The 26,725-nt window shown below is 38.9% G+C and overlaps 2 protein-coding genes and 1 long non-coding RNA gene across 17 annotated transcripts in view; 1 reads left to right on the top strand and 2 right to left on the bottom strand.

Moving 5' to 3' along the window:
* LOC106008188 (uncharacterized) overlaps positions 1-2,625 on the bottom strand; it is a 27,776-nt gene extending 25,151 nt beyond the window's left edge. Inside the window, exon 1 of the mRNA XM_087206373.1 lies at positions 2,118-2,625. Coding sequence (XP_087062499.1) covers positions 2,118-2,141 — 24 coding nt within the window. The 5' untranslated portion in view covers positions 2,142-2,625. The remainder of the gene's footprint in view (positions 1-2,117) is intronic.
* On the top strand, positions 391-3,610 carry LOC110346795 (uncharacterized). The gene is made up of 2 exons (XR_002391028.2): positions 391-879; positions 2,947-3,610. It is a non-coding gene; the product is annotated as an uncharacterized LOC110346795 (long non-coding RNA).
* The window catches only part of Auh (AU RNA binding methylglutaconyl-CoA hydratase), a 192,567-nt gene continuing 168,619 nt past the window's right edge, over positions 2,778-26,725 (bottom strand). For 11 of the 15 annotated variants that reach the window (XR_002391025.2, XR_002391024.2, XR_002391022.2 and 8 more), the window contains 4 exons: positions 11,247-11,434; positions 7,832-7,882; positions 6,625-6,672; positions 2,778-3,238 (listed from right to left, as the gene is read on the bottom strand). Coding sequence is in view for 10 of the 15 variants with exons in the window: in XM_087206372.1 (XP_087062498.1) it covers positions 3,161-3,238; positions 6,625-6,672; positions 7,832-7,882; positions 11,247-11,434 (365 nt within the window). In the remaining 5 variants the exon portion in view is untranslated. Of the gene's footprint in view, positions 3,239-6,624; positions 6,673-7,831; positions 7,883-11,246; positions 11,435-12,951; positions 13,145-13,784; positions 13,901-26,725 lie in introns of those variants that run through there. The other 4 variants (XR_015449237.1, XM_087206369.1, XM_021248522.2 and 1 more) reach the window with 4 other exon arrangements.

Genomic DNA, 26,725 nt, shown 5'->3' on the forward strand with positions numbered 1-26,725 from the left:
CCACTTACTGAGAAAAGGCCAGCCTCCCTCCAGCCCCCAAAGTGCCTGCTGCACTGATTTCTGTGGACAAGCGCCCAGGCTGGTCCTGGGCATGGTGTGTCCTTTGCATCCTTAATTTTACCCACTAGGAACTCAGTTTTCTCATGCTGCTCTGAGAATTATTTTGAAAAGCAAACACTGACTAAGACGTTTCAAAGAGGACTATGAAAATTCAAAGGATGATATTTCAAAGAGTGAGTTTTAGCACCTGACACACACCCACAACCCAATTATCCAAATCACAATGTGTCCAGCTTCATTTACATAAAGAAATGGTTCTTAACTATCAAAATGCTTTTCTTTTGTGACACAATTCTTTGATAAACTACAAGAAAAATAATCTATTGCTATTGATAAAGCCCAATAAACACTGACAGATGTATCAGTTAATGTTTAACTAGGTTGACAGATAAATAAAGGCCAGATTAAAAAGAAAGGTCTACAGCCAGTTTCTCTGGATCCCAAATAGAAGCAAATGTAGAGAATATCACTAGGGGTGGAAAAGGACCAGCAGTCAGCCAGCGACAGGCCCATATGAAAACCTGACTTTTCTCTGAGTACTACATCCAAGAATTGATAAAGTCAACTACCTAGGCTCCAGTACAAAGCACCTTCCTAAGCACTGCTGGAAAAGTGACCCTTTGCACAGGTCAACTGTGATAGCTAAGAGGGAGAAAAGAAGAACAGACTTGACTGATGGACACCCAGATCCATTATTACAGAAAACTTAAAATGATGCTTGAAATCACAGATACGAACCATGGAGAAGCAGATTCTTTTGGCTAATAGAATTCTCTTACCTGAGAACTACAGTCATGTGGAGACCTTTTTCATGCATAGGTAAGTTTTAAATTAGCCAGTGCTGAATTAGAGGCACTAGGTCTCATGATCTAGGTGAAATACTTTTCCTCTCCATTTTGCTCTCACCTCATGAATTATGATTGTGCTTGATCTATCCACTTCCCTTTCTGAACCTTCTTTAACATAATCTGAACATATGAATACATACACTGCACCGCCACATCAACTTATCTCTAGCTCCAGGACTGACACGATTCAGAGGAAGGACCCACACTTCACTTCACTGGAGCTGCCGTGAGCAGCACCCCAACTTCCAGGCTTGGGGTGTGCATCAGAACTCTTCATCAGCAAGACTGTTCTACACAAACAAAGTCACTTTCCTCTTGCTATATGAAGCCTATGATAGCTGACATCACCATAGGACTTTGTTTTCATACACAGTTCGTGGCTTAACCAGCACTTGGTAGGACGTTAAACAGTGGTCAGTCAGCAATAGCAGACTGGCCTGTGAGTCCAAGTCAGGAGAGACAGTCACGCAGCATATTCTCATAACCCTCTTCCCACAAACGCAATTACCCCCACTCAGTTAAAATGGAAGTGGCATTTCAGCATGTCACGGATGGGACAAAATAGCCCTGAAACTTTTACAGGTCTATCAAGACAAACACCACCACTTTTTTTGGAAACCGTCATACATGAAATGAACAGCTCAGCAACTTTATCAGTAAACAAGCATGCGCACTATCAGATATAATCACTGGGGAGCTCAAGGTGAATTTTAATAAGCTCCTTTTATATTATGGTGATCAACTGGGCTTTCATCATAAATCTGCAGGCTCAGCAGCTAAGGTGATAAGACAATAGCCCTTACATTGGTGTGCACACTTTAGTAAGGATGGCCACCCATCTCTGTCAGGAGAAAACAGCAGCTGGTCTGTCCACCTTTGTCTCTTATAAGAATTTTAGAATTGTAGGAGTTCAACTTCCCAAATTAAATGCTAAAAACTTTAGGATTTTAAGAATTAAGTCTATGCTTTTAAAACAGGATTGAAGGCTGGGGGGAGACTATGAATGCACAGTGGAGGAGGAAGGCACATGTGGGAAGCATCTGGACTGTACAGGGTCTGGCTGTAGACAGACACACCAAAGGCAAGTCTTGCCCCTAGCACAGCCAGGCTCAGAGCTGGGTATCACCGCAGTAGGCAGTCTGGCTTCATAAAGTATATACAAAGAAAAGTGACCACAAGTTAATGCCACAGTTCCCATTTTCCACATACCTCTTTATCTGTGTGTCCTCCCATCCTGTGAGCCTAGCTACAGACACTCAGGCCTCTGGGACGCTCCTAATTTGCCCTGCTAAAGGAAGGATGGCATCTTGTATCTGTTGGAAGAGGAGAATGGGCCGCTATGTGCACCAGCTAAGGCCAAAAAGTAGAGAACAGTCCATTGACCCAAGCCATCTCAGGGGTCCAATCCTGTAGGTACCATTTTTCTTTTCTCCTCTATCAATTGGCCAGGACTCTTAATGCTAGAGGGCCAGGCCCTGTGCTTGAAGGAGGTCTTACAAGTATGACTATATGGATCCCTGTGGGCTTCACAAGCTCTTTGGGCTTCACCTCGGACTGGATTAACTCTACACCATTAACACTGTGTTCTAGGACTATGTGAGGAAATTGCCTGATGCAATCACCATGGGAAAGTTTCTTCCAAAGTCCAACCTGCAATGATTTATTCAGTTAAAAAAAGGATGAGATAAGAGAAAGTTTCCAAGATTTCTTTTTCATTAATTTTATTTATATCAGGTTGTTTTCACTCAGAATATCTTATCAACTCATTTTTCAGTTGGATTATGTGTGTGTTTGTGTGTGTGTGTGTGTGTGTGTGTCCGTCCGTTGCTACGCAATAAGTTTGAAACTTTATTTGGTACAACTTCACAATTTTGGTATTCAGAAATAATTTTATTTTCTTAACAGCACATATACAATCTGTATTATTCCCTAGAGTGTGCAATATATAAATTATTCACATTACAAAATTAAGAATGGAAAGCCTCATATGCAGGAAATATTTAAAAACAAATACCTAATTTTAATCTGTTTTTGACAGTATGTACTACTAGCTTTATACATCTGGATGAACAGACATGATACACACAGGCATGAAGATGGGTTGGCTCCAGATGCTTCCTTCACGCACACAGTGAGCAGCTCACTCTGCACTTTGGTCACAGAGATCCCATGCGCTGAGGCAAAGAGCAGATCTGAAAGACACTTCCAGGAGTACACTTACTACAGTGGCACTCCAAGAATTTCTGCAGCTTCTATTCTCCTTTATAGCGAGGGGGCCTCTTCTCTTTAAAAGCAAGAAGACCTTCAAGTCTGTCTTTTGTTGGAATGGTCTAAGAAAAACAAAAGATTATATACCAAAAATTAAAAATACAACCCTAAAAATCTGTCAAGCATTATCTAAGAAAACTAATCAGATGTTCATTCTAAAATCCTGAAATCTGTCATTTGAATAATTCTCAATATTTGACTAAATTCACTGTCCTTATTCCAAATGTTTCATTTCAAATGTACTTAAAAAGAAATACCATCCTGTGTCTGTGTGGCATACTTACTACAAGGGATGAGCCAATAATGATACACTATTGTTAAGTGAAATCCAGTTTCTATTACAGTTCACTCTTGTGTTGTACTTTCTACGGGTTTTAACAAATGCATGGCATATGTTCTCTATCACACTATTATCCAGAACAGTCTCACCAAACTACATATCCTGTTCATCCCTGACCTGTTTCTCAAAACTCTCTCTACAGTTTTGTCTTTTCCAGAATGCCACTAAATTAGAACCACAGTTTGTGGTCTTCTTAAACGGATTTCTACTTAGCAATACGTATTAAAGGTTGCTTCATGTCATGCTGCATGATAGTAACTCACTGCTGTTTAATTTTCCACTGAATACATGTACCATGGTCAATCCCCATTCACTTGCTGAAGGACGTCTTGATTGCCTCCAGGTTTTGGCAATTATGAATAAAGCTGATTAGCAGGGTTTTGTGTGGATGTATGTCTTCAACTTATCTGGATACATAGCAAAGAGCAGGATTGTTGGGTCATATGATGAGAGTGTAATTAGTTTTACAAGAAACTGCCACAGTGTCTTAGAAAGTAGTCCAAACCATTTTACATTCAGGGTAGCAGGGAATCAGAGTTTCTATAGTTCTACATCCTCCTAAGTGCTTGGTGTGTTCAGTGTTTTGGATTTTTGTCATTTTAACAGGTTGTAATTGGCATCTCAAAATGGTTAATTTGCAATTTCTTTATGAATTATGTTTTGGCATCACTTCTGATTATTTGCCCTCTATTTATCTACTGTGGCACCTGTTCCAATCTTTCATCCATTTTTAATTGGGTTTCTTTCTTATTGTTGAATCTGAAAGTTCTTTGTATATTTTGGACACAAGACCTTTTCAAATGTTTTCTGCAAAAATTTTTTTTCTCAGTCCAAGTCTCTTCATTCTTTTAGCTGTATCTTTTTACAAGCAGAAGTTGTTAGCTTTAATAAAGTCATTAATTTTTTTCTTATATGGTTTGTACTTCTGACATTGTATCTAAAAAGTGAACTCCAAACTCACCGAGCTTTTCTCTACATTATCTTTTGTCAATTTTACAGTTGTTCATCATATACTTAGTTTCTGACTCATCTTGAGTTACATTTTGAGAAAAGCATAAGGTATCTAGACAACTTTCATGTATGTCACTGTCCACATGTTCCAGCACAATTTTGTCTTCAAGACTATCCTTTCTCCATTGAAATGCCTTGGCTCTTCTGTCAAAATATAAGTTGACTATATTTGTGTGAGTCTGCAAATGGGCTTCTGGTTCTGTTCCTTGATTTAGTCATTGATTCTTTCACCAGTACCACAATGTCTAGATTTCTGTAGCTCTGTGGTAAGCCTTAGGGTCAGGTAACGTCAGCCCCCAAACTTTGTTTCTGGCAGTACTGTTGTGGCTCTCCTGAGTCTTTGTACTTTCCATACAAACTTTAGAATCAGATTGTCAATATCTGACAGTTACTGGGATTTTTACTGATTGAGTTAAATTCATAGATCAAGTTGGGGAGAAATGACATCTTAACAATATTAAGTGTTCCTATCCATGATCATGGGCTATCCTCTTCTTTCACCAGAGCTCTGTCTATATAATTTTTGCTTAGAGATCTTGTCTTGTTAGATTTACACCTAAGGTTTTCATTTTTTGAGTGCTAATGTAAATGATGTTGTATTTTTAAATTTCCAATTCCAATTTTCCATTGCTGATACATAGGAAAGCAACTGATTTTTGTATATTCATCTTGTTTCACATAATCTTGCTGCAATTGCTAAAGAGGTTTTTTATTGTCTTTGATTTTTTGGGATTTCCCAGTTTGACAATCTTCCTTCTCAACATGTACATTTTTTATTTTATAATTTTTATTTTTTGTCTTACTGCATTGGCTAAGGACTCCCATCTGATGTTGAAAGGGCACATCAAGAGAGTACATCCTGGCCTTGTTCCTGGCTTGTCTATTCTTGCCTGATCATTAAGTATGATGTCACCTCACCAGGTTTTTTGTAGATGTTCATATCAACTTGAAGAAATTCTACTTTATTCATAGTTTGTGAAGAGCTTTTATTATGAATGGGAATTGGATTATAGCAAATGCTTTTTTTTTGCATTCATTCATATGATCATATAATTTTCTTCTTTGGCATGTGATGGATTCCATGCGATGATTTTCAAATGCTGAATTTTCAAATGCAAATTGGCTGGGAGTTTAAATCTTTCTATACTTTATTAGACTCAATTTATTATCATTTCATTAAGAGGTTTTTTGGCTCATATTCAGGAGAGACATTTGTCTTTAATTTTCCTTTCTAGTAATGTCTTCCTCTGGCTTAGGTATTAGGATAATGCTGGCCTCATAGAGTAAGTTAGAAGTTTATCTTCTCCATCTATTTTCTGGAAGAAATTATGGAAAAGTGGTTATTTCTTCTTTAAATGTTTGATCAAATGTGTTTTAAGTATGTGTGTATGCATGCTTCTGCTTTTTGAGCCTGAGGACATTCATAATTTAATTCAGTCATGGCATTTACTCATCAACAACAGGTTGCCTATATATACAAAATGGACACAGAGTAACATTCTAGATATTGCTTCTAATTCATGGTGATGCTTAACTAGGGTCTGATGTAGTTTCCATTCTCAGGAAAAGTAGAACAAAACTCTAGCTATTTTAGATCTTTTGATGAGGTGAGGGGCATTTTCTTTTTGAATAGAAAGAACTCAACAGTATATAAAAAAGAAAACAATCATGTTACTTCACTAGTGAACTTTCAGTGGTCAGGAGAAAAGGCTCAGAACTTTAGAAAAAGCCAGTGAGTTTCAAGCACCACTGCTGCATGAAAGGCACACATTCCCCACCCCCCGAAATGAGGAGCCAAGCCCACACCTCTAAATGACAACATAAGCCTACACATACAGCTATGGCATAAACTGTACTTAGTTATTCTGAGTTTTCTAAATTATGGAGACAAGAGTCATTAGTCTACAGAACAGTATCAATTGTAAGAGCTGACAGCAGTCAAACTGCAGAGACAACTAATGTTAACTTATTTGTGTGATTTGGCAATGGGGATGATGATAATTTTACTCAACGATACATACTTCATTTGAATTACACAGAAGGAACACAGGATTTGGAAGGGTGCATCCTCATTGATTTTGTGATTGTATTACATACCTGAGCATAACAAGCTTCTTCTATGGCTAATCCTGTTACCAAGTCAACCTGAAAATAAAAAAATTCATTCCAGCAGAAATAACTTTTTAAATGAAGGTATATTCAATATAAATTCAGGTCAAACAGTCCTATTCCAAAAGAACAGACTCCTTCAATACAGTATACCTGACAGAAGTATGAACAGCTGTGAGACCACGAACCAGCCTCCCTGGGTTCACATTCTGATCCTATCACCTGGGCACTGTGTAGCTTGGGCAAGCTATTTAACCTCTCTGTGCTTCAGAAAGGTGTTTCTGAACAATGAACTAATTGTACTACACACTGAATGAGGGGGTGGGGGGATAATGTGTGGATTAAAGGTGTTAATCTAGCTGAAGCCTTTATAAAGCATCTAATAAGATATAAAGCCAGCACATAGTAAAGGCTATACACAATGTTGTTACTAATACTGTTACTACCATGAACGAATTGAAATAATCCAATAAAATATTTGCAAATTTATAATACTACATTATAACTAACAAATTCAATCTCATTTTACTGGGATAAAGTCAAGGAAGATATAGAAGCTTAATATATCTTCAACAAGAAAGCAACTTTCTTCAAAGTTCCCTAATTTAACCAAAATGTAACAGCTGTCATTAGAGATCCAAAGTACATGAGTGCCTGCTCTGGCCCTGACCCAGGGCCCCACTCTCTCGGGGACTGCAGGATGCCCTACAGATTCACCTAGTTTATGATTCTCTTTGCAAGAGCCATACTGAGAAGTTAAAGGTGAAGAGAGCTGGACACGGTGTGGAGCTGGCAAGTTTTCCTTGGAATGTGTTTATAATGTGATTGTGACAGTGTGAGTATGTGCAATGCCATTTATGGATATATACATGTATGTACGTATGTATGTATGTATGTTTTCTAGGAACTATTAGCCAATGAATCCATCTTAAAGGCAAAGATAACAAACATGTCATAAGCTGCAGGACACTGATGCAATTCTGAATTCTGTGACTGTGATACTGAATCAGTAATAACCAATAGGCAGAATGAAATTAATGATTTAGCTGAAAAGAACCTCAGAGGCTTTCAGTCATAGTTGTATTCAGATACCTATATTTTAGGACTTAAAAATAAGGCAGAAGTCTCAACATGGTGTGCTTAGATTTAATTTCTACTACATTCTAACAACAAACTTGAGCATTAAGGAACTTACCTCCATCCCTTGATTAATTGCTAACTTTGCCACTCTCATTGCAACAGGTCCCTGAAATTCAAATTAAAGAAACAAATTTTATTATTTATGTAAGTTATGCTGTATATCTCAGTACAATTCAAAATGTTGCATGACTGGATCCATGGCACAGTCAACAATAGGTGTGAGATGCTATATGGAAAATTTCTTTTTTAGCTTTGCAAGGTCTCAAACAGCAACTGTAACAGCTGAATTGCATCAGTGAAATTTAGATGTCACAGGGTTCTGTTATGCAGCAAACTCTAGATCACTGGTAGCAAACCTATGGCATGTGTGTTACTGTGTTTTTCTTTTAAGACAAAAGATGTTATTGCATGAGTTGCTGTTTCTAAACTAAAACCTCAGTATTCAGGTTTAACTGCAGTGTTAGCATCTTGTGATAAAGAAGTGGGTTTTGAATTGCAATTTGGCACTTGATCTTTAAAAAGTTCACCATCACCATTCTAGATCCTAGAGGCATCAGAAAGCGCCTGTGCAGGTAAAAGTGTAACATTCTGTAGTGAACCTTCCTCAGAATTAAGGAAAGGAACAGGAAGTCTCTGGCTCAGTACCATGAAGTAGTGGTTACGACCAGATGTGGCTGTCGCCACTGACTAAGATGGGGTCTAGTACTATCCATGTCAGACCTGACTTTGCATCTCTCCTCCTTTGGCAGCAATAATTAACCATGATGCTGCTGGATTACACAGGTGTCCTAGGGGCAGGACTCTCACATCACAGAGAGAACAGGGCACTTGGTGTGGAAGGACAACTCTGCCCTATAGAAGCTAAACTCTCAGCAAACTATCCTGGAGAAAGCCCTCTTCTGCAGATGGAATTTAATACCTTGACATCATTTTAAATTCCTAAAATTCTGTTCATGGGTGGTAAATAGGAAATCAATGGCATATTTAAAATTGGTCACTAGAATAAAAATATAGGAAAGGTTCTAAAAAACCGGTACACCAGAAGAATGGAATGGAAATGAATTCATCCTCACGACTGAATGGAGAAATGTACAAGCGCCTAAAAAGCCAGTTTTCCCTGTCCCCAGGTTCTCTCATCGAGTTTAACGTATCTACATTCTATGGAAATACCAACTTTACACTAGCTTTTTAATTATCTGGAAAAGTTATTCAGTAAAGAAATAAACAAAAATAAAGGGTTCTTCCATTCAAACTTCCTTTGGTAGCTGGTTATGGTTTGGGTCTTGTTATCCTCCACAGCCTCATACGGTCAGTCATGGGTGGCTTTTTCAGAGGTAGCTGAATTGAGAGTGTGTGATGCTGGGATTGAGGGCGTGTGATTACTAAACCAGTCCACTGACTGGTTTGGCATCGGCCTAATCCCGGTAATCTGGATAAGATAAAAGGGCCAGAAAGATGCTGTTAAGGTCCCCTTGTTGCTTTTGCTGCCTTCCTCCACCATGAACTGTTGTTCCTCTACCATCCTACCTCGGAGCCAGCCGATTGTGGACTGAAACCCCAACAAACTGAGCCAAATAAACCTTTCCCTTTTAACTTTGGATGTCGGGTATTTTGTTTCAGCAATGAGTAAAGTAACTAACCGGTGTGTACAGTTTTCCCAATTCACACGTTTTCTGAAGTCATTCTATGCTTCTGATATATTTGTGTGACCTGGGGAAACAGTAATTTTAACCATGAATGCTCCCAGGAGTGTCCTTCAGATGGAGGGTAATGAATACCAACAAAGCCTTGCTTCCCAAAGGGGATCACAGCTCAGTGGCAGGTTGGAAACGGGAGAAAGGGAGGCAGAGGAGGACAGCACTGCTGTTCTCAGGTGGGTGATGTGGACAGCGAGAGCATAAACTGCACAGAAGATCACAGAGGAGAGTGCAAGCTGGATGCCGGGCAGCAAAGAGCCTCCCACATGGACGGAGCTCTGGAGCCTGAAGCTGAACCCTCATGGATAAGCAGAAGGAGCTGGGTGCTCCAGCCTCTCCTAAATATACCCCTTGATTTCAACTGAGATATGCTCTGTCATGAAGTTTGAAGCCAAGGGAAGTCATTAAACCAATATGGAGTTAAACTATTACTTTTCCTGACACTTGTACCTTTATCTCTCTGTAGGTGGACATTTTCCTAATACATTTAAGAAATACCGATGTTGTAACAGCCTCTTTTTACAATAGGAGTACAAATTTTTATCTGCTTTCCACCCATCAATTCAATAAGGATTCAGCCTGGAGAAAGTGCAAGGCTGAAGTTCTTTGGCATGGGAAGAAAACTGCAGAAGGGCCTGCCCTGGGAGAGCCACCACCTCCTGAGTCACCCAGCAGCGGAGCAGCCTCAGAAGCCAGCAGCGTGGTTTTAGACTCATGTCCTTGGTGTGTCCCCACCCAACAACTCTCAGGACAGGCATGCTTCAGCCGAGGAGGGCCTTGGTCTGAGAGCAAGGGTGCCCATGCTCAGGGCCAAGAACACCTTTTGAAACCAGATACACAACTCTGAATAAATGCGGGGCGTATGTACCTTTTCTGGGGAGAGAGTTCACGACACATCTTAAAGGATTTATGGCCCCCAAACAGGTTACGAATCCTGTTTCAGGTTAGTGACTCTGGGTTAGAGGAACATATTTTGACTTTAGAAATGGTTAGCCAAGGGAGCCATAAAACTTTAAGCTCTGTTAGGGTTACAGGGATTATCACTATTTTGCAAAAGGAGACTTCTCCTCTTAAGTTAAAATCCTTACTGATTTGAGACCAAAGGAATGTTGGAAAACACACCTGAATGACTCAGGATTCTTAAAACAGAGCTATCAATGCACTGTTGTTAGTGCTACTCAGGCACAGCCATGCTTGAGTACTTTGTGGTGTGTTCCAGACTTTGAAAGTGTACTATGAAGAAGGAATGAAAGCAGTGATGAAATCACCATAAATATACGTGCAATGTAACAAGCAACTGGCCTTTCCTGAGCAGGCAACCTCACACAGAGCCATGGATCAAAAAGCTAAGGCAGGCGTAATAGACGACAATCTCTTGACTTGAGAAATAGTATATGCTGATGTATGTGGACTCAGGGATGGTCCAGTGTAACAACCCACACACTACTCTGTTTCTCCACGGAATGGTTTAGGTTGAGCACTCAGCTGGTAAACAAATGAAAACAATTCTCTAGGATATTATGTCACATGTGCTAAACATCGTTCATGTGAAAAAAATTATAAAAGTATGGCTACAGTATGACCTTCAGATTATCCTCAAATCTTAATTTTAATTCTGAAGAATCATAATGTTAAGGCAGTATTAATATTTTTAGTTTTACAACTACCATGCATTTTGCTGCTTGGCAGGCCTGCCAAGAACACTACTGGTACATGAGACAATACTCTGACATTGCGTAGGATAAGAAACGAAGGAGCTCCAGTTAGAGGTACCTGAGGCAGAAACTCTCTGGCTAGGTCCAGGGCCTTTCTGTAGGCAGCATCGCCCTCCTGGTTCTGCTCTGGCACGTGGCTGACCAGGCCCACAGCTTTGGCTTCTTGGCCATCGAGCACACGAGCTGAGAAAATAAGCTCCTTGGCCAGGGACATTCCAATGGCACGGGGTAATCGCTGTGTTCCCCCTGCAAGGCAAGACAGGCAACGATCTGAAACCTGCTAGTGCAACACTGCATTGCTTCATGTGCTCCTGTCAGAATAAACCAGGGTTATAAAGCTGTATGTCAAATGCAGCCACCAGAAAATGACTTCAGAACAGAATCTAATGTCTGTAGGAGACCACAATATTGACTGTGCCCAAAGCAGGCTAACAAGCAGTGCAAGCTGTAAAGAGTTAATTCCTCAATTGCTTGTTTTGAGAAGCGAGTCCTGCCAAAGCCTATGTGCTAAGGTCAGAGTAACTCACACCCAAATTCTGTCCCCACAATGAAAACCTTCTTATCTAGAAGGACAAGGTTCTAATTACAACCCTATATTTTGTCTATTCTGTTCCTAATTTGAGAATTCTTTGTCTTGTTCTTTACAAGTCTTGCTTGCATTAGTATGCATAGTAACTGCATGACTGCACCTCCTCACACACAGTTCCCCTTCAGCATGTAGTTTGCCTTTACTCCAACTGATTACCAATAAAAATCAGTGGCTTGGACTGACCAGTGCCTTTGCTAGCTGCACCAGCATTGGTCGTCCTGGCTCCCTGGTTTCTGTCTGTTTAGGTGTTTTTTTTTTCTCAGCCTTGTGCCATAGCATGAGCAGGAGATCAAAGAATACTAAAGAGGTCTCTGATAGGCGTCTTATTTGGCTTATACAATTAGTAATACCAAAAAAAGCATTTGAGAATTTCTCATCATTATAGAATGATCTCACATCTGCCAGACAGCTGGTATATTCCTAAATCCAACTCACAACCACCAGCACACCAGGAAGCATAAGCTGAACAACAGTGGACAAGCATGGTAGCCATGGAGACATGCAGGGTCCCATCAAGCTAAGCATTCTTCTCTCAGCTTTGATAAAACTTAATCACACACTTTAACGGACTCTGCTATGGTGAATGAATATAAAATTTATTTTAATTTAGTAAAAATAAAAGCAGGGAATGACTTGTGCAAACAGGCTTTGCCCTACACTGTTCATTTTCTCCATCCAAGTCCCATCATCCCTAATATCTCCTCTTCTTTTAAAAATGCTCTCATACAAACATACCCTCTTCCCAGCTTTTGGAAAAATCCACTCAGTGGAGTTAGGCCTATCTGTTTGGTTCTGACTTTGCCACTTACTACTTTGGGGACTCTGGGAACTGATTAACTCCCAAACAGAACACTGAGTGTTGAAGACTGGCTAATTTATCCAATCCATCCATCTGTTCACTATAGTATCTTCCAGTGAAGCCAGAGCTCATGAAGCAGAAAGTTGGACAAAAGCAGATAATCTAGGTCTAGCCTACATTTCTACCCAAAGCATATGAAATAGTTGTAACATTAGAATTTGGCTGCTGTGCTGCTGAGGGCACATGTGGCAAGAGGCAGAGGGGCTGTTGGCTGCCTAACCTCAGAGGAGAAAAAGAACACTGTCTACACAAGCTCCCCTGGTTTTATCTCACTCACAAAAGTTTAAACTGGTCTTTTTAATCTACATTAGTTACCAGCATTTAAAAAGCAGATGGTGCTTTTGTCCAAAACCAATTCTACTTGCAAGCTGCCTCCACTAAGCCTTTTAGATGTATATTCTTGAGTTTGCCAGTCTCCATCACTCTCCATCACCAACACTGCACAAGAATCAAGACAAACCACGTACAGGTACAAATTCCCAACGATGAATCTGATGGCAATGTATACCTGAAATGTACCAGTAAACTCCATGAAAAAAAACTCCAGATAAATTTTCTATTATTTTTCAAGGAGATAAAGCTTGCCAAAGATGGGTCACCTTAACTCTGACATATGATTGAGATCCAGTGAGATAAAGATCTTGCTTTTTGTTCTAAAACTAGGGGTGGCTTGAGCTGCCAGCTTTATACCTTTCACGAAACAGTGAAATATAGATGTGGATTCTCTGAGCCGTGGAGAGAATAGTTAGAAGCTATACTAGCAGATGAACATATGAGAAGGTAAGGTTATGTTTTACACAGATGCTGCTGGTTATAAATGATTAGGAGTTGGCGAAACAGGATGTATATGGGGACACTCCCACGTGTATGTTCACATCTCTGCAGAAGGGATCGTTTAGGATCATGCTTACTTCCATCACCACCCTTTTGTACTAGTTTGAGATTAGGTAATGTTAAGTTAAGTAAGAAGGAGGCCAATGGCTTGAGACTGCCTCCATATTTTGAGTTCTTAGATAATGAACTTTAACCTAACTTAGTATATATAAACAAATTAAAACCTAAGTTAGGAGTTCAACAAACAGCAGACTTTTATACAATCACAAGCAGCCAATTCATCACACTATTCATGAATAAGGCAGATACTTAACTGTAGCCATCAGGTGATCTCTCTATTCTGCTTCTGTGTTGTGCCTATTAAAATTCACTGCTCACACTGCGGGCCAGAGTCCTCTGATTCTCAATGCTGCCTGATTCATCAATTGTCCTTTATTGAAATAAATTGTTAAATTTAAAAAAAAGAGAGAGAATCTCCGCTTTCCTTTAGAGGGAAAGTAAACTCATTTTTATTTACATCACTATGAAAAACAGGAAAAACAATAAACACCACAAGTTTCAAGATGGCTACTTGCCTTCTATGTCTTCAGCAAAGCATGCCTCAGTTAGGAGAAGAGACCTCAGGATGCTCTTTAACCTTATTAAGAACCTAGTATTTAGGACATATGGGTTCCAGAAAAACAATCAAAAGTTCACAAGAACTAGAAAAGGGCATTTTCAATAGAGATCATTTTCAAACATAAATCAAATGATTCTTCTGTTAATGCATTGTTCTTAAGTCTTGAAACTGCCCAAGTAGTTAAGAGACATTGGATCTGTAAGAGTGTTCAACATGAATAGCAGAAAATGTATATCCAGAAAGAAGTACTGCTAAATCTATATACACTGCAAACAATGACGCTACTCAGTGCAATAAAGAGAGGTCTGAGAACTCAGGGGACAAGCTGCCTGGTATGGAGAACACAGATACAAACCATGTAACCCAAATAACTGTATGTACTCAAGGAGCTGATGAAAATTTTGATGAGACTGAAGAATTTCATTTATACAGTATTTATAAGGAGCGCAACATTTTAAGAAATGACTTGCATTTATGTTCTGTGAAAAGTTTAATGTAGATTGGTCAAAATTCACAAACATGACCCTTGTTAATGTCACACTTTTTATTCAAGTGAAACTCAACATTTCACAGTCCATGAAACTTAAACCCATTCATCCTATCTTTCCATTAACCATTCCCCAGGAGGAAGAATTTTGTAAAACCTTGAAGGTCATATAGATGAAAACTAATATTATGAAACATCACACCCTTGAGACTGGTATAAACTTGCTGTTCTGCTCCATGAGGTGGATGCACTACGTAACAGCCCACTTGAGGAAGTCACATGAAAGTCAGTGGCACAGTGATGACAGAGAGCTTTCTGGTCCACTGATAACAACGTCACAGGATCCAAAGGAAAATCCTCAACATGACTCGACAAGGAGCACTGCATCTAAGACTTGGCTTTCTTTTGGGTAACAGCACAAGCCATCTACTCTAAGTACCTCATAGAGATGGAGCCACAGTATCTGTCTTCTGTGCTTAGAAAATTATACTTAGCACAGTAGCCTCAAGGTTCATTCATGTTTCAGTACATATCGGCATTTCATTCATTTTCAAGGGTGAATAATGTGCCACAGTACCTACATCCACATCTTGCTTGCTTGGCCACACTGGGTGCTCTACCTTCTGGCTACTATGAATAAGCTGCTATATAGGAGAGTGTAAAAATACCTCTTCCGGACTCTGCTTTCTATTCCTCTGGGTTATAACTAGAAGCAGATTATTGGATCATACAATAATTCTGTTTAATTTTTTGAGAAAATTTCCAAAGTAGTTAAACCATTTTATATCTCATTAGAGAACAAGAATTCCAATTTATCCATATATTGTACTCACCAATACTTATTTTTTATCTTACAACTTAAATTTATTTTTTTAACTGATGGCATATATATGCACCACTTTTTTGTTATCCATTCATCAGTTGATGGACACTGCGGTTGTGCCAATTTCTTGGCTATTTTGAATACTGCTGTAATAAACATGAAAGTATAGATATCTTATTTCATTTCCCTTAGATACACATCTGGGGATGGGATTGGTGGTCATATACTAGCTCTACTTTAAATTTTTTAATTAAAAACTTCCATACTGTTTCCCATAAAGGCTCTACTAATTTTCATTCCCACCCATAAGTGTACGGGTTGCCTTAACTCCACATCATCACTAGCAATCACTATTTGTCTTTTTGAGAGTAGCCATTCTTCTTGAATTCAGATATCTCACTGTGATTTCAATTTGCATTTTCCTGATTACTGATGTTGAAAATTTTTTCATATATTTGTTAGCCATTTGCATGTCTTCTTTTGAGAAATGTCTACTTAAATCTACTTCCCATTTTTAAAATTGGTGTGCGTGTGTGTGTGTGTGTGTGCGCACGCTCATGTGGTTCGGTTTTATTTTGTATTTGCTATTGAGATTTTTTTAGTTCCTTATAAATTTTGGATAGCAACCAGCTTGTCGGAAATAGTTTGCAAATACATTTTTCTATTCTGTAGGTTATCTCTTGACTCTCATGATTATAGCCTTTGCTAAGCAGCAGCTTTTTATTTCATTTATTTTTATGTTTATTTTTATTTGAGACAGGGTCTTGTTCTGTAGTTCAGGCTATTCTTAAACTCACTATGTAGCCCAGGCTGCCCTTGAAATCGAGGCGATCCTCCTGCCTCAGCTTCCCAGGTACTGGGATTACAGGTGTGTGCCACCAAGCCTAACTAGCAGCAGCCTTTAAGTTCGATGTAATTAGTCTATTTTTGCTTTTGTTTCCCATGCTTTTGGGGTCTTGTGCAAAAAATTCTTTCACAATTTTTATGTCCTGAAGCATTTTCTGTATTCTTTTCTCTAGTAATTACAGCTTCAAGTCTCACATGTAAATAGTCAACCTATTTTTAGCTGATTTTTTTAAACTGATTTTTGTATCTGTCTGTGAATGTCCAATTTCCCCAGCACTACTGAAAAGACTGCCTTTCTCCAATGCACGTTCTGAGCATCATTGTTGAAAATTATTGATTGTAATGTATGGGTTTACTTCTTGGCTTATTCTGCTTGGCTTGATTGATCTATGTGTGTGTCTGAATGCCAACACTATACTGTTTGATTACTGCAACTTTGTATTTTGAAGTCAGGATTATAAGGCTTCTTGCTTTGTTCTTTCTGCTCAAGTTGGCTCTGGCTATTTGGGGTTTTTGTGCTTTCATACAAATTTTATAATTGTTTTTTCCATTTTTGTGTAGAATCTCATTGGTATTTTGAAAGAAATTGTATTGAATCTGTAGATTTACTTTGGGTAGTAAGTACATTTTTTCTTTTTGGTACCGGGGATCGAACTCGGGCCCTTGTGTTTTCAAGGCAGGCGGCGGAACCACTGAGCTAAACCCCTAGCCCCACATTTTAACAACATTGAGTCTTCTAATCCACAAACATCAGGTATCTATTTTCTTTTATCCTCTTTCACAAATGTTTTCAGTTTTCATGGTAGAGATCTTTCATCTCTTTGGTTAAATTTATTTCTGGACATGTATTATAAATGGGATTATTTCCTCAATTTTTAGTTCAGATCATTTGCTATTAGTATATAAAAAAGCTTCTGATTTTTGTATGTTGATTCTGTATCCTGAAACACTACTGAAGTAGTTTATTAATTCCAAATCATGTCCAATCTTCACATAGTGACCATCTGACTTCCTCTTTTCCATCTTGGCTTCCTTTTATCTCTTTCTCTTTCCTCACTGATCTGCTTACTATGATAAATAAAAGTAGAAAAAGTGAGTATGGTTGTGTGCTGTGCTCTTCTAGATCTTAAGAGAAAGTTTTCAACCTTTGTGCACTCAGTAGTTTGTCAGCTGTTGGCTTATTTTTATGTTTGTATGTTTTTATTTTGTTTTGTTTTTGGATACAGGGTCTCACAAAGTGGTCCAGGGCAGCCTTGAACTTTTTATACTGCCCAGGCTGACCTTGAATTCATGATCCTTTTGCCCCAGACTCCTGAGAGCTGGAATTATAGGCATATGCCACCACACCTGGCTAAGCCATTGAGTTATTATGTGTGTGCACACATATGGATGGCCTTTACTATGTTGAGGTGTGCTCCTGAGACTAATTTGTTCAGAATTTTATTATAAAAAGCTGTTAAACTTTATCAAATGCCTTTTCCTATGAAGATTAGCATATGGTTTTATCCTTCAGTCTGTTGATGTGTTACATTATGTTTTTGATCTGCATATATTGAGCCATCTTTGCATCTCTGGGATGAATTTCATATTCTGATAGTGAATTCTTTTTATGTGCTGTTGGATTGGGTCTGGAGTATTAAGAACTTTTGCATCTATGTTCTTCAAGGACATTGGTCTGTAATTGTCTTTTTTGTTGTTTACTTGTACAGTTCTAATAACAAGGTAATGCTAGTATTGTAGAAGAGCTTGGAGAATTCCTTCCTCCTCAATGCTTTTGGAATAATTTAAGTGGAATCAATCTTAGTTCTTCATTTTTAATATTAATGGTTTTTTAAATTATTTAATTGATTAACTTATTGAAATAGGGTCTCACCATGTACAGTAGTTTGGGCTGGCCTTTGATCTCACTATGTAACTAACCCAGGCTAACCTCAAATTCAGGGCAATCCTCCTGCCTCTGCCTCCCAAGTAATGGGATTACAGGCAAGTGCCACCATGCCCAGCTTCTTTAAATGTTTGGTAGAACTCAACAGTGAAGCCACCTGGTTCAGGGTTTTTCTTCAATGGAAGATTTTTTTTATTATTAGTTCAACCTAATTACTTATTTTTGGTCTGCTCAGGTTTTCTGCTCTGACTCAATCTTGGTAAAGTGTATCCATCCAGGAATTTGTCCATTTCTTCGAGGTTATCAAATTTGTTGATATACAGCCAATCATAATAATCACTAATAACCCTTGTATTCCTGTGATATCAACTGTCATGTCTGTTTTCATCTCTGATCTTCAGTCTTTTTGTTTAAGGGTTTGTCGATTTTGTTTACTTTTTGGAAGAACCAGTTCTTTGTTTCATTAACCTTTTGTACTTTTTTAAAGTCTCTATTTCATTTAACTCTGTTTTGGTCTTTATTTTTTCCTTGTACTAATTTGGGGCTTTGTGTTACAGCTTGTGTCGAGATGTACCCAAAGCCTCATGTGGTCACAGGTGGGGCTTTTCAGAGGTGGCTGGCTCTAGAGTGTGCTGCTGGGATTAAGGGTGTGTGATGACTAAATGAGTCCACTGATTGTTTAGGCATAATTCTGGGTGTGGATGATGGCAAGACCCACCCTAGGGCAGTGCTGCCTGACCTAAGGGTATGGAGCCTAGACAGACTGTAAGGGACAGAAAGAGACTTATTGCCTTGCTTGCTTCCTTATGCTGCTTTCTACCTGAACTGTTTCTCCTCTGCAATGCCCCTCTGCCATGTCACTCTGCCTTGGGACCAGCCAATTAGGGACTGAAACTTCTACACACTGGGAGCCAAAATATCTTTTCTCCTTGATTTTACGTGTTGGGTATTTTGTCTCAACAATAAGAAAGGTAACTAAGACAGTTTGTTTATATATTTTTAGTTCCTTGAGATGCAATGACAGGTTGAGATCTTTTTCCTTTTTTGGATATAGGCAATGCTGGCTATAAAGTTCCCACTTAGCATGGCATCTGCTGTATGCCATAGACTTTAGTATGTTGTTTCTATTTTCATCTGCTTGAAGAAATGCTTACATTTCCTTCATTTCTTCCTTAATCCATTGGTTGTTCAGGAATGAGTTTTTAAAATTTTATTTTATTGGTACATTTTAGGTATACAATATAATGACATTCATCATTGGAAATTTGCACCTTCACATAATCTCTCTTGGTTCTTATTTTTCCCCCTTCCCCAGCCCTCCCTTCGAACTCTCCATCCCTCTCTACTTACAAAGAGTTTGTTTACATTTTTCCATTTTCTCACATTAATTCCATTCCCTTTCCTTTCCCTAACCCCTACTTCCCCTTCCCCTTTGCCCCTTTGCTTCCTATTTCACATTATCTATTATACCTTTTAATTCTTATTTAAACTTTCAGTTTCTCACACTAGAGAAACTAATTGGTATTTACACATGTACGTTCTATTTATTTCACTTGAGTACTGTCTCAATGTGCAACCAATATCTTTAATTTCTCATTTTTTAAGGCTGAGTAGTACTTCATTTTATTAAAAAATCACATTTTCTTTATCCAGTCTCCACTTGATGGGCATTTGAGCTGCTTCCAAGTTTTATCTATTACAAACTGTGCTACTATGAACATGGGTGCACATATATCACTGTGGTATGATTCTTTTAATTCTTTGGGGAAGATACCAGCAGGGGAATAGCTGAGTCAAAAGGGACTTCCAGTCCTTATTCTCTGAGGTATCTCCATACTGATTTCCACAGTGGATGCACCAGTCCACACTCCCACCAGTGGTGGAGCAGGGTTCCTCATTCCCCACAGCCCCACCAGCATTTGTTAGTGGTTGATTTCATGATAGCAGCCACTCTTTCTGGAGTGAGGTAGAATCTCAGCCTTGTTTTCATTTGCATCTCTCGAATGACCAGTGATGCTGAGCATTTTTTCATGTTTATTTGCTACTTCTACTTCACTATGAGAGAAATATCTGTTCATTTCAGATGCCCCTTTTTGGATTCGGTCTTTAAATTTGGGAGGTCTGATCTTTTGAAGTTCTTTATAGATTCGAGATAGTATGTCTGAGGAAGAGCAGGTGAAGATTTTTTCCCACATTGTGGGTTGTCTCTTCACACTGCTGGTGGTTTCTCTTGCTGTGCAGAAGCCTTTTAATAAGAAGAGATCCCACTTGTTGATTGTTTGTGCTAGTTCACGGGCAACTGAGGTTTTGTTCATAAAATCTTTTCCTACACCGATGTCTTGAAGAGTTCTACCTAACCTCTGTGTTTCAACTGGTTCAGTGTTTCTATTTTAATATTTAGGTCTTTAATCCATTTTGATTTTAGTTTAGTGCATGGTGAGAGATACAGGTCCAGTTTTAGTCTTTGGCAAGCTGAAATCCAATTTTCCAGCACCATTTATTAAAGAGGCTATCTTTCCTCCAGTGAGGGTGTTTGGCTCCTTTGTCAAAGATGAGATGGCTGAGTGTGTCTGGAGTTGTTTCTGCATCTTCTAATCTGTTCTACTGGTCCTCAGGTCTGTTTCTTTGCCAATACCATACTGTTTTTTATCACAGTAGCTTTGTAATATAGCTTCAAGTTGGGGATTGTGATACCCCCTGCCATGTCTCTGTTACTTAGAATTGCTTTTGCTATTCTGGGTTTGTTCTTGTTCCAAATGAATTTTTGGATTGTTTTCTCAAGGTCCATGAAATATGCTGCTGGGATTGCACTGAATCTATGTAACAGTTTTGGAAGTATGGCTATTTTCACTATATTGATCCTGCCGACCCAGGAGCAGGGGATGTCTTTCCATTTTCTGATATGATCTTCAATCTCTCTTTTCAGAGTGCTATAGTTTGCAGAGAAGAGGTCTTTGATTTCTTTCATTAGGTTGATTCCTAGGTATTTCAGTTTTTTGGATGCTATTATGAAAGTAATCATTTGCCCTATTTCTCTCTCAGTAAGTCTGTAACTCATGTAGAGGAAAGCTATTGATTTTTGTGTGTTGACCTTGTACCCAGGTACTCTACTGAATTTGGTTATTAAGTCTAGATGACTTTTGGTGGTATTCCTGAGGTCATCTATATAGAGTATCATGTCATCTGCAAATAATGACAATTTGACTTCTTCATTTCCTATATTTATTCCTTTTATTTCTTTCTCTTGTCTGATTGCTGTGGCTAATGTTTCCAAGACTATATTGAACAGAAATGGTGATAGTGGACATCCTTGTCTTGGTCCTGATTTTAGTGTGAAGGGTTTCAGTTTTTGACCATTTAGAATCATATTGGCTGTTGGTTTTTCCTAGATGGCTTTTATCAGACTGAGGTAGAGACAAACTATTCCAATTTTTTGTAGGCTTTTTATCATAAATGAGTGTTGGATTTTGGCAAATTCTTTTTCTGCAACTATTGAGATGATCATATGGTTTCTGTCCTTGGCTCTATTGATATAGTATATTACATTGATTGATTTGTGTATGTTGAACCATCTCTGCATCCCTGGGATGAAACCCACTTGGTCAGGGAGTATGATCTTCTTCATGATCTCCTGCATTCTATTTGTCAGTATCTTATTAAGGATTTTGGCATCTATGTTCATTAGCAAGATCGGCCTATAGTTCTCTTTTTTGGTTGGGTCTTTCTCTGCTTTGGGGATCAAGGTGACACTTGCTTCCAGGAATGAATTTGGGAATACTGCTTCCCTTTCAACTTCATTGAAGAGTTTAAACAGTAGTGGCAGCAGTTCCTCTCTAAATGTTTTGTAGAATTCAGCAGTGAAAGCATCAGGACATGGGCCTTTCTTAGTTGGTAAGTTTTTAATTACTTTTTCAATTTCATTGATTGATATTGAGTCGCTTAGAATTTTTAGGTCTTCTTCATTCAAATTTGGTAATTCATATGTATCTAGGAATCTGTCCATTTCTGTGTTTTCCATCTTACTGGTGCATAGGTTCTTGAATAGGTATTGATGATCCTCTGGATTTCTGCTGGGTCTGTTGTCATTCCACCCTTTTCATTCCTAATTGCATGGATTTGGGCCTTTTCTTTCCTTTTTCTGATAAGGTTGGCTAAGGGTTTGTCAATTTTGTTGATTCTTTCAAAGGACCAACTCTTGGTTTCACTGCTTTTTGGTATCGCTCTCTTAGTCTCCTTTGCATTGATTTGTGCTCTGATCTTTATAATTTCCTCCCTTGTATGAGCTTTGGGTTTGTCCTGCTCTTCTTTTTCTAGAAGCTTGAAGTTCAGCATCAGGTTGTTTAATTGGACTCACTCTGTTTTCCTAATACATGTATTCACTGCTATGAATTTCCCTAGTCAGTTCACTTTCATTGTGTCCCATAGATTCCAATATGTTGCACTGTCGCTGTCGTTTAATTGAAGGAACTGTCTGATTTCTTCTTTAATTTCCTCTGTGACCTATTGGTTATTCAGAAGTGTGTTGTTCAGTTTGCATGTGTATGAAATTCTTGTGGTTTCTTTTGCTATTGGTCTCCAATTTCATCGCACTATGGTCTGATAATATACAGGGGATAACTTCAATTCCTTTGCACTTACTTAAACATGTTCTATGTGTGAGTATGTGGTCTATTTTGGAGAACAACTTGTGTGCAGCTGAAAAGAATGTGTATTCTGATTTTGTGGGGTGGAAGACTCTGTAAACATCTGTTAAGTTCATTTGTTCAACAGTTCAATTGAGTTCTAGTATTTCATTACTTTTGTCCAGTTCATCTACCTATTTGTGACAGTGGGGTACTGAGGTCCCCCACTACTATTGTATTAGTGCATATATGACTTTTCATGTCTGTTAGTATTTGTTTTATATAGTTGGGCACACTAGCATTTGGTGCATATAATGATGGTCATCTCTTCCTGCTGGGTTGTTCCCTTTACAAGGATGTAGTGTCCTTCTTTGTCTCTCTTAATCAGTGTTGCTTTGAAGTCCACTTGATCTGCAAAGAGGATAGTTACTCCTGCTTTTTTTCGGGTTCCTGTCACATGGAGTATTGTTTTTCACCCTTTAACTTTCAATCTATGAGATTCTTTTTGAATTATGTGTGTTTCTTGTATGTAGCATATTGTTGGTTTTTGCTTCTTGACCCATTCTGCCAGTCTGTTTCTTTTGATAGGTGAATTGAGACCATTAACGTTGATGGTTATAACTGAAACGTACTGACTTGTCATTGACATGACTTTTTCTTTTAGTTGGGTTCTCCCCTTTTCCATTTAATTTCTTGTCATGCCAGATGGGTTCATTCTGCTGTGCTTCCTGGGGTTGTGATCCTCACTGTGTGTACCTAGGATACTATTTAAAATTTTTTGGAGTGCTGGTTTGGCATTCATGAAGTTCCTAACGTGCTCTTCATCATGAAAGTATCATTTCTCCATCAATTTTGAAAGATAGTTTTGCAGGGTACATCAATCTGGGGTATAGGGTGTTTTCATTTAGAGTTTGGAATATGTCATCCAAGCTCTTCTTGCCTCAAGGGATTGTGTTGAGAAGTCTGCTGTGATTCCGATGGACTTTCCTTTGTATGTGATTTGTTTCTTTTCTCTCACTGCTTGTAGAACTTTGTTCTTCTGTTGGGTTTCTGGAATATTAACAATCATATACCTATGTGTAGATTTTTTTTTATCAAGGCTAGTTGGGGTCCTGTATGCCTCACTTACATCTATGTCACGTTCTTTTCCCCTGCTTGGGATGTTTTCTGCCATCACTTCTGTGAACATATTTTATGTCATCTTCACTCTCTCCTATTTCTTAGCTGGCTCCAATCAGTCTTATGTTATTCTTCTTTGCATCATCTACCAGCTGCTGGATTGGTTTCTTGTGGTCCCTTACAATTTTAAAGCAGTTTTTCTTTTCCTGGTCACTAATTGCAATATTCTCTCCTATTTCTTAGCTGGCTCCAATCAGTCTTATGTTATTCTTCTTTGCATCATCTACCAGCTGCTGGATTGGTTTCTTGTGGTCCCTTACAATTTTAAAGCAGTTTTTCTTTTCCTGGTCACTAATTGCAATATTATCTTCTATATCTGAAATTCTGTCCTCACATTGGTTCATTCTGTGTAGACTTTCAGTGGAGTTTTTAATCTCCTGGAAATCTGTTTATATCTGTTTTATGGATTCCATTTGTTTTCTATGTTGGGATTCTATCATGTTCCTCAGTTCCTCAATTTTTTTTATCTGTGTCCTCTCTAGATTTATTAATCATGTCTTGCACTATGGGCATAATCTCTGCTGTTATCTGAGAAATTATTTCTGATTTCATTTTTTCCAGATCCTCTTTTGTTGCCAGTTCAGGGAGTCCAGGTGGTTCAGTATCAGAGTGTTCCATTGTATTTCCCTTTGGGGTTGCTGTAGGTGATCTGGAAGTCTAGTTTTGAGACTTGTTTATGTGTCTTCTCATTTAGAAGGGGGTGGAGGGGGAGTTCTATTTGCGCTCGTGCCTCACTAAAGTGTTGATTTCTCCTCTCGGCTGGGAGTGGTGGAATGGCGGCCTGGAAGCCCCTTCCTGTGGGCTGGGAGTGGTGGAACAGTGGCCCAGAAGCCCCTACCTCTGGGCTGGGAGCAGTGGAATGTTAGTCCAGAAACCCCTTCCTCCTGGCTGGGAGTGGTGGAACAGCAGCCCAGAAGCCCCTACCTCTCAGGTGGGAGCAGTTGAATGGCCTCCTGGAAGCCCCTACCCTGTGGGCTGAGAGCGGTGGAATGGCAGCCCGGAAGCCCCTTCCTCCTGGCTGGAAGTGGTGGAAAGGTGGCCCAGAAGCCCCTACCTCTGGACTGGGAGCGGTGGGAAGGCAACCCCTACTTCTGGGCTGGGAGTAGTGGAAAACCAGCCTGGAAGCCCCTACCTCTGGGCTGGGAGCGGTAAAATGATGGCCAGGAAACCCCTTCCTCTGGGCTGGGAGCCTTGGATCGGCAGCCTGGAAGCCCCTTTCTCCTGGCTGGGAGTGGTGGAATGGTGGCCCGGAAGCCCCTTCCTCTGGGCTGGGAGCGGTAGGATGGCAGCCCCTACCTCTGGGCTGGGAGTGGTGGAAAGGCAGCCTGAAAGCCCCTTCCTCTGGGCTGGGAGCAGTGGAATGGTGGCCTGGAAGTCCCTCTCAAGAGTGAGTTTTTAAATTTTCATAATTTCTGAAATTTTTCTTTTTACTTGCTTGTGGTCAGAAAAAGATAGCTAGTATAATTTCAACTTTTATCCAGGCTTGTTTTGTGGCTTATCACTTGATCCATCCTGGAGAATGCATCTGTGCTGTTGAGAATGTTTCCACAGTAGCTGAATGAAATGTCCTGTGGAGGTCCATCAGATCCATTTGGTCTAGGGTACAACTTAACTCTACTTATTCTTTGTAGATTTTCTGCCTGAAAGATCTGTACACAGCTGAAATTACAACATAACAGTCCCCTACTATCACTGTATTGTCCATCTCCCTTCAGGGTTATTAATAGTTGCTTTCTATATTGGAGTAGTCCAATATTGGATGCATGTATATTTAGAACTATTATTTTTTCTTACATTAAGGTCTTTGATCCATTTTGTGTTCCTTTTGTATATGATATAAAATATCAAGTTTGTCAAAAGAGGCTTTCTTAAATAGTTACACAAATACATGATTGGAATACATGAATATATGACTGGAATCATTCATCTCCACTAAACTTTCATCTTTATAAAACTTCTTTGGTCAAAAAAAAAAATCTATCCTACCTTTCTATGCTGTCATCAAACTGTAGAAATCAAAGAATGATGGCCTGCATTATATTTTTACATTTACGGAAATGAAGCAGCAGCCCCATTAGTTCCCTAAGACATAAAAAATTTTGATTTCAAACCATATAAAAATGGTATGATTTAAACTGGGTATAGTGGCACACATCTGTAATCTAGCACTGTGGGAGCCCAAGGCAGGAAGATTGCCAAGTTCGAACTCAGCCTGCATAACTTAGTGACTTACCAAGACCCTACCTAAAAACAACAACAACAACAGCAACAACAACAGGCTAAGGATGTAGCTCAGTGTGAAGGCCCTGGGTTCAATTCATAATACTACCAAAAAAAAAAAGAAAAGTATGATCTGTTCTGTTTATTTTTCTAACTTTAAAATGCAGAGTGAAGAGCTTTACAATGCAATGTGATACAAGAATCTAAACATGACTGATACGAAATCTCAGATTTTTGTAATACAGTTAGCCTATATTTGTTATAGCCTAAATAAAAGAAAATTTTGTGCCAATAAACTGGCTCAACTTGGCAGTATAGCTTATGTTTATGAGCACCTATTACAAAACTAAGTAAAACTCAATACTCCTCTTGGTCAAAGGAACAAAGGTCCAATGCAGCACTATATCTAAGCTAAAAGACAAGACATACCACTGAAACTGTGGTGCAGGCAAAAGGCTTAAGTGTAAGTTCCAAATGCAAGGACAAATACTAGAAAAATTTATTTCAATTCACCTGTTACCTAACTATGAATATTAAATTCTAATATTAAGTTAGAGTTAGGTAAAAATGAAGA

Source organism: Heterocephalus glaber, unplaced genomic scaffold (assembly GCF_053883595.1).
Source record: "Heterocephalus glaber isolate CG9 unplaced genomic scaffold, H.glaber_assembly_v1.0 deba00000621, whole genome shotgun sequence".
Lineage (NCBI taxonomy): Eukaryota > Metazoa > Chordata > Mammalia > Rodentia > Bathyergidae > Heterocephalus > Heterocephalus glaber.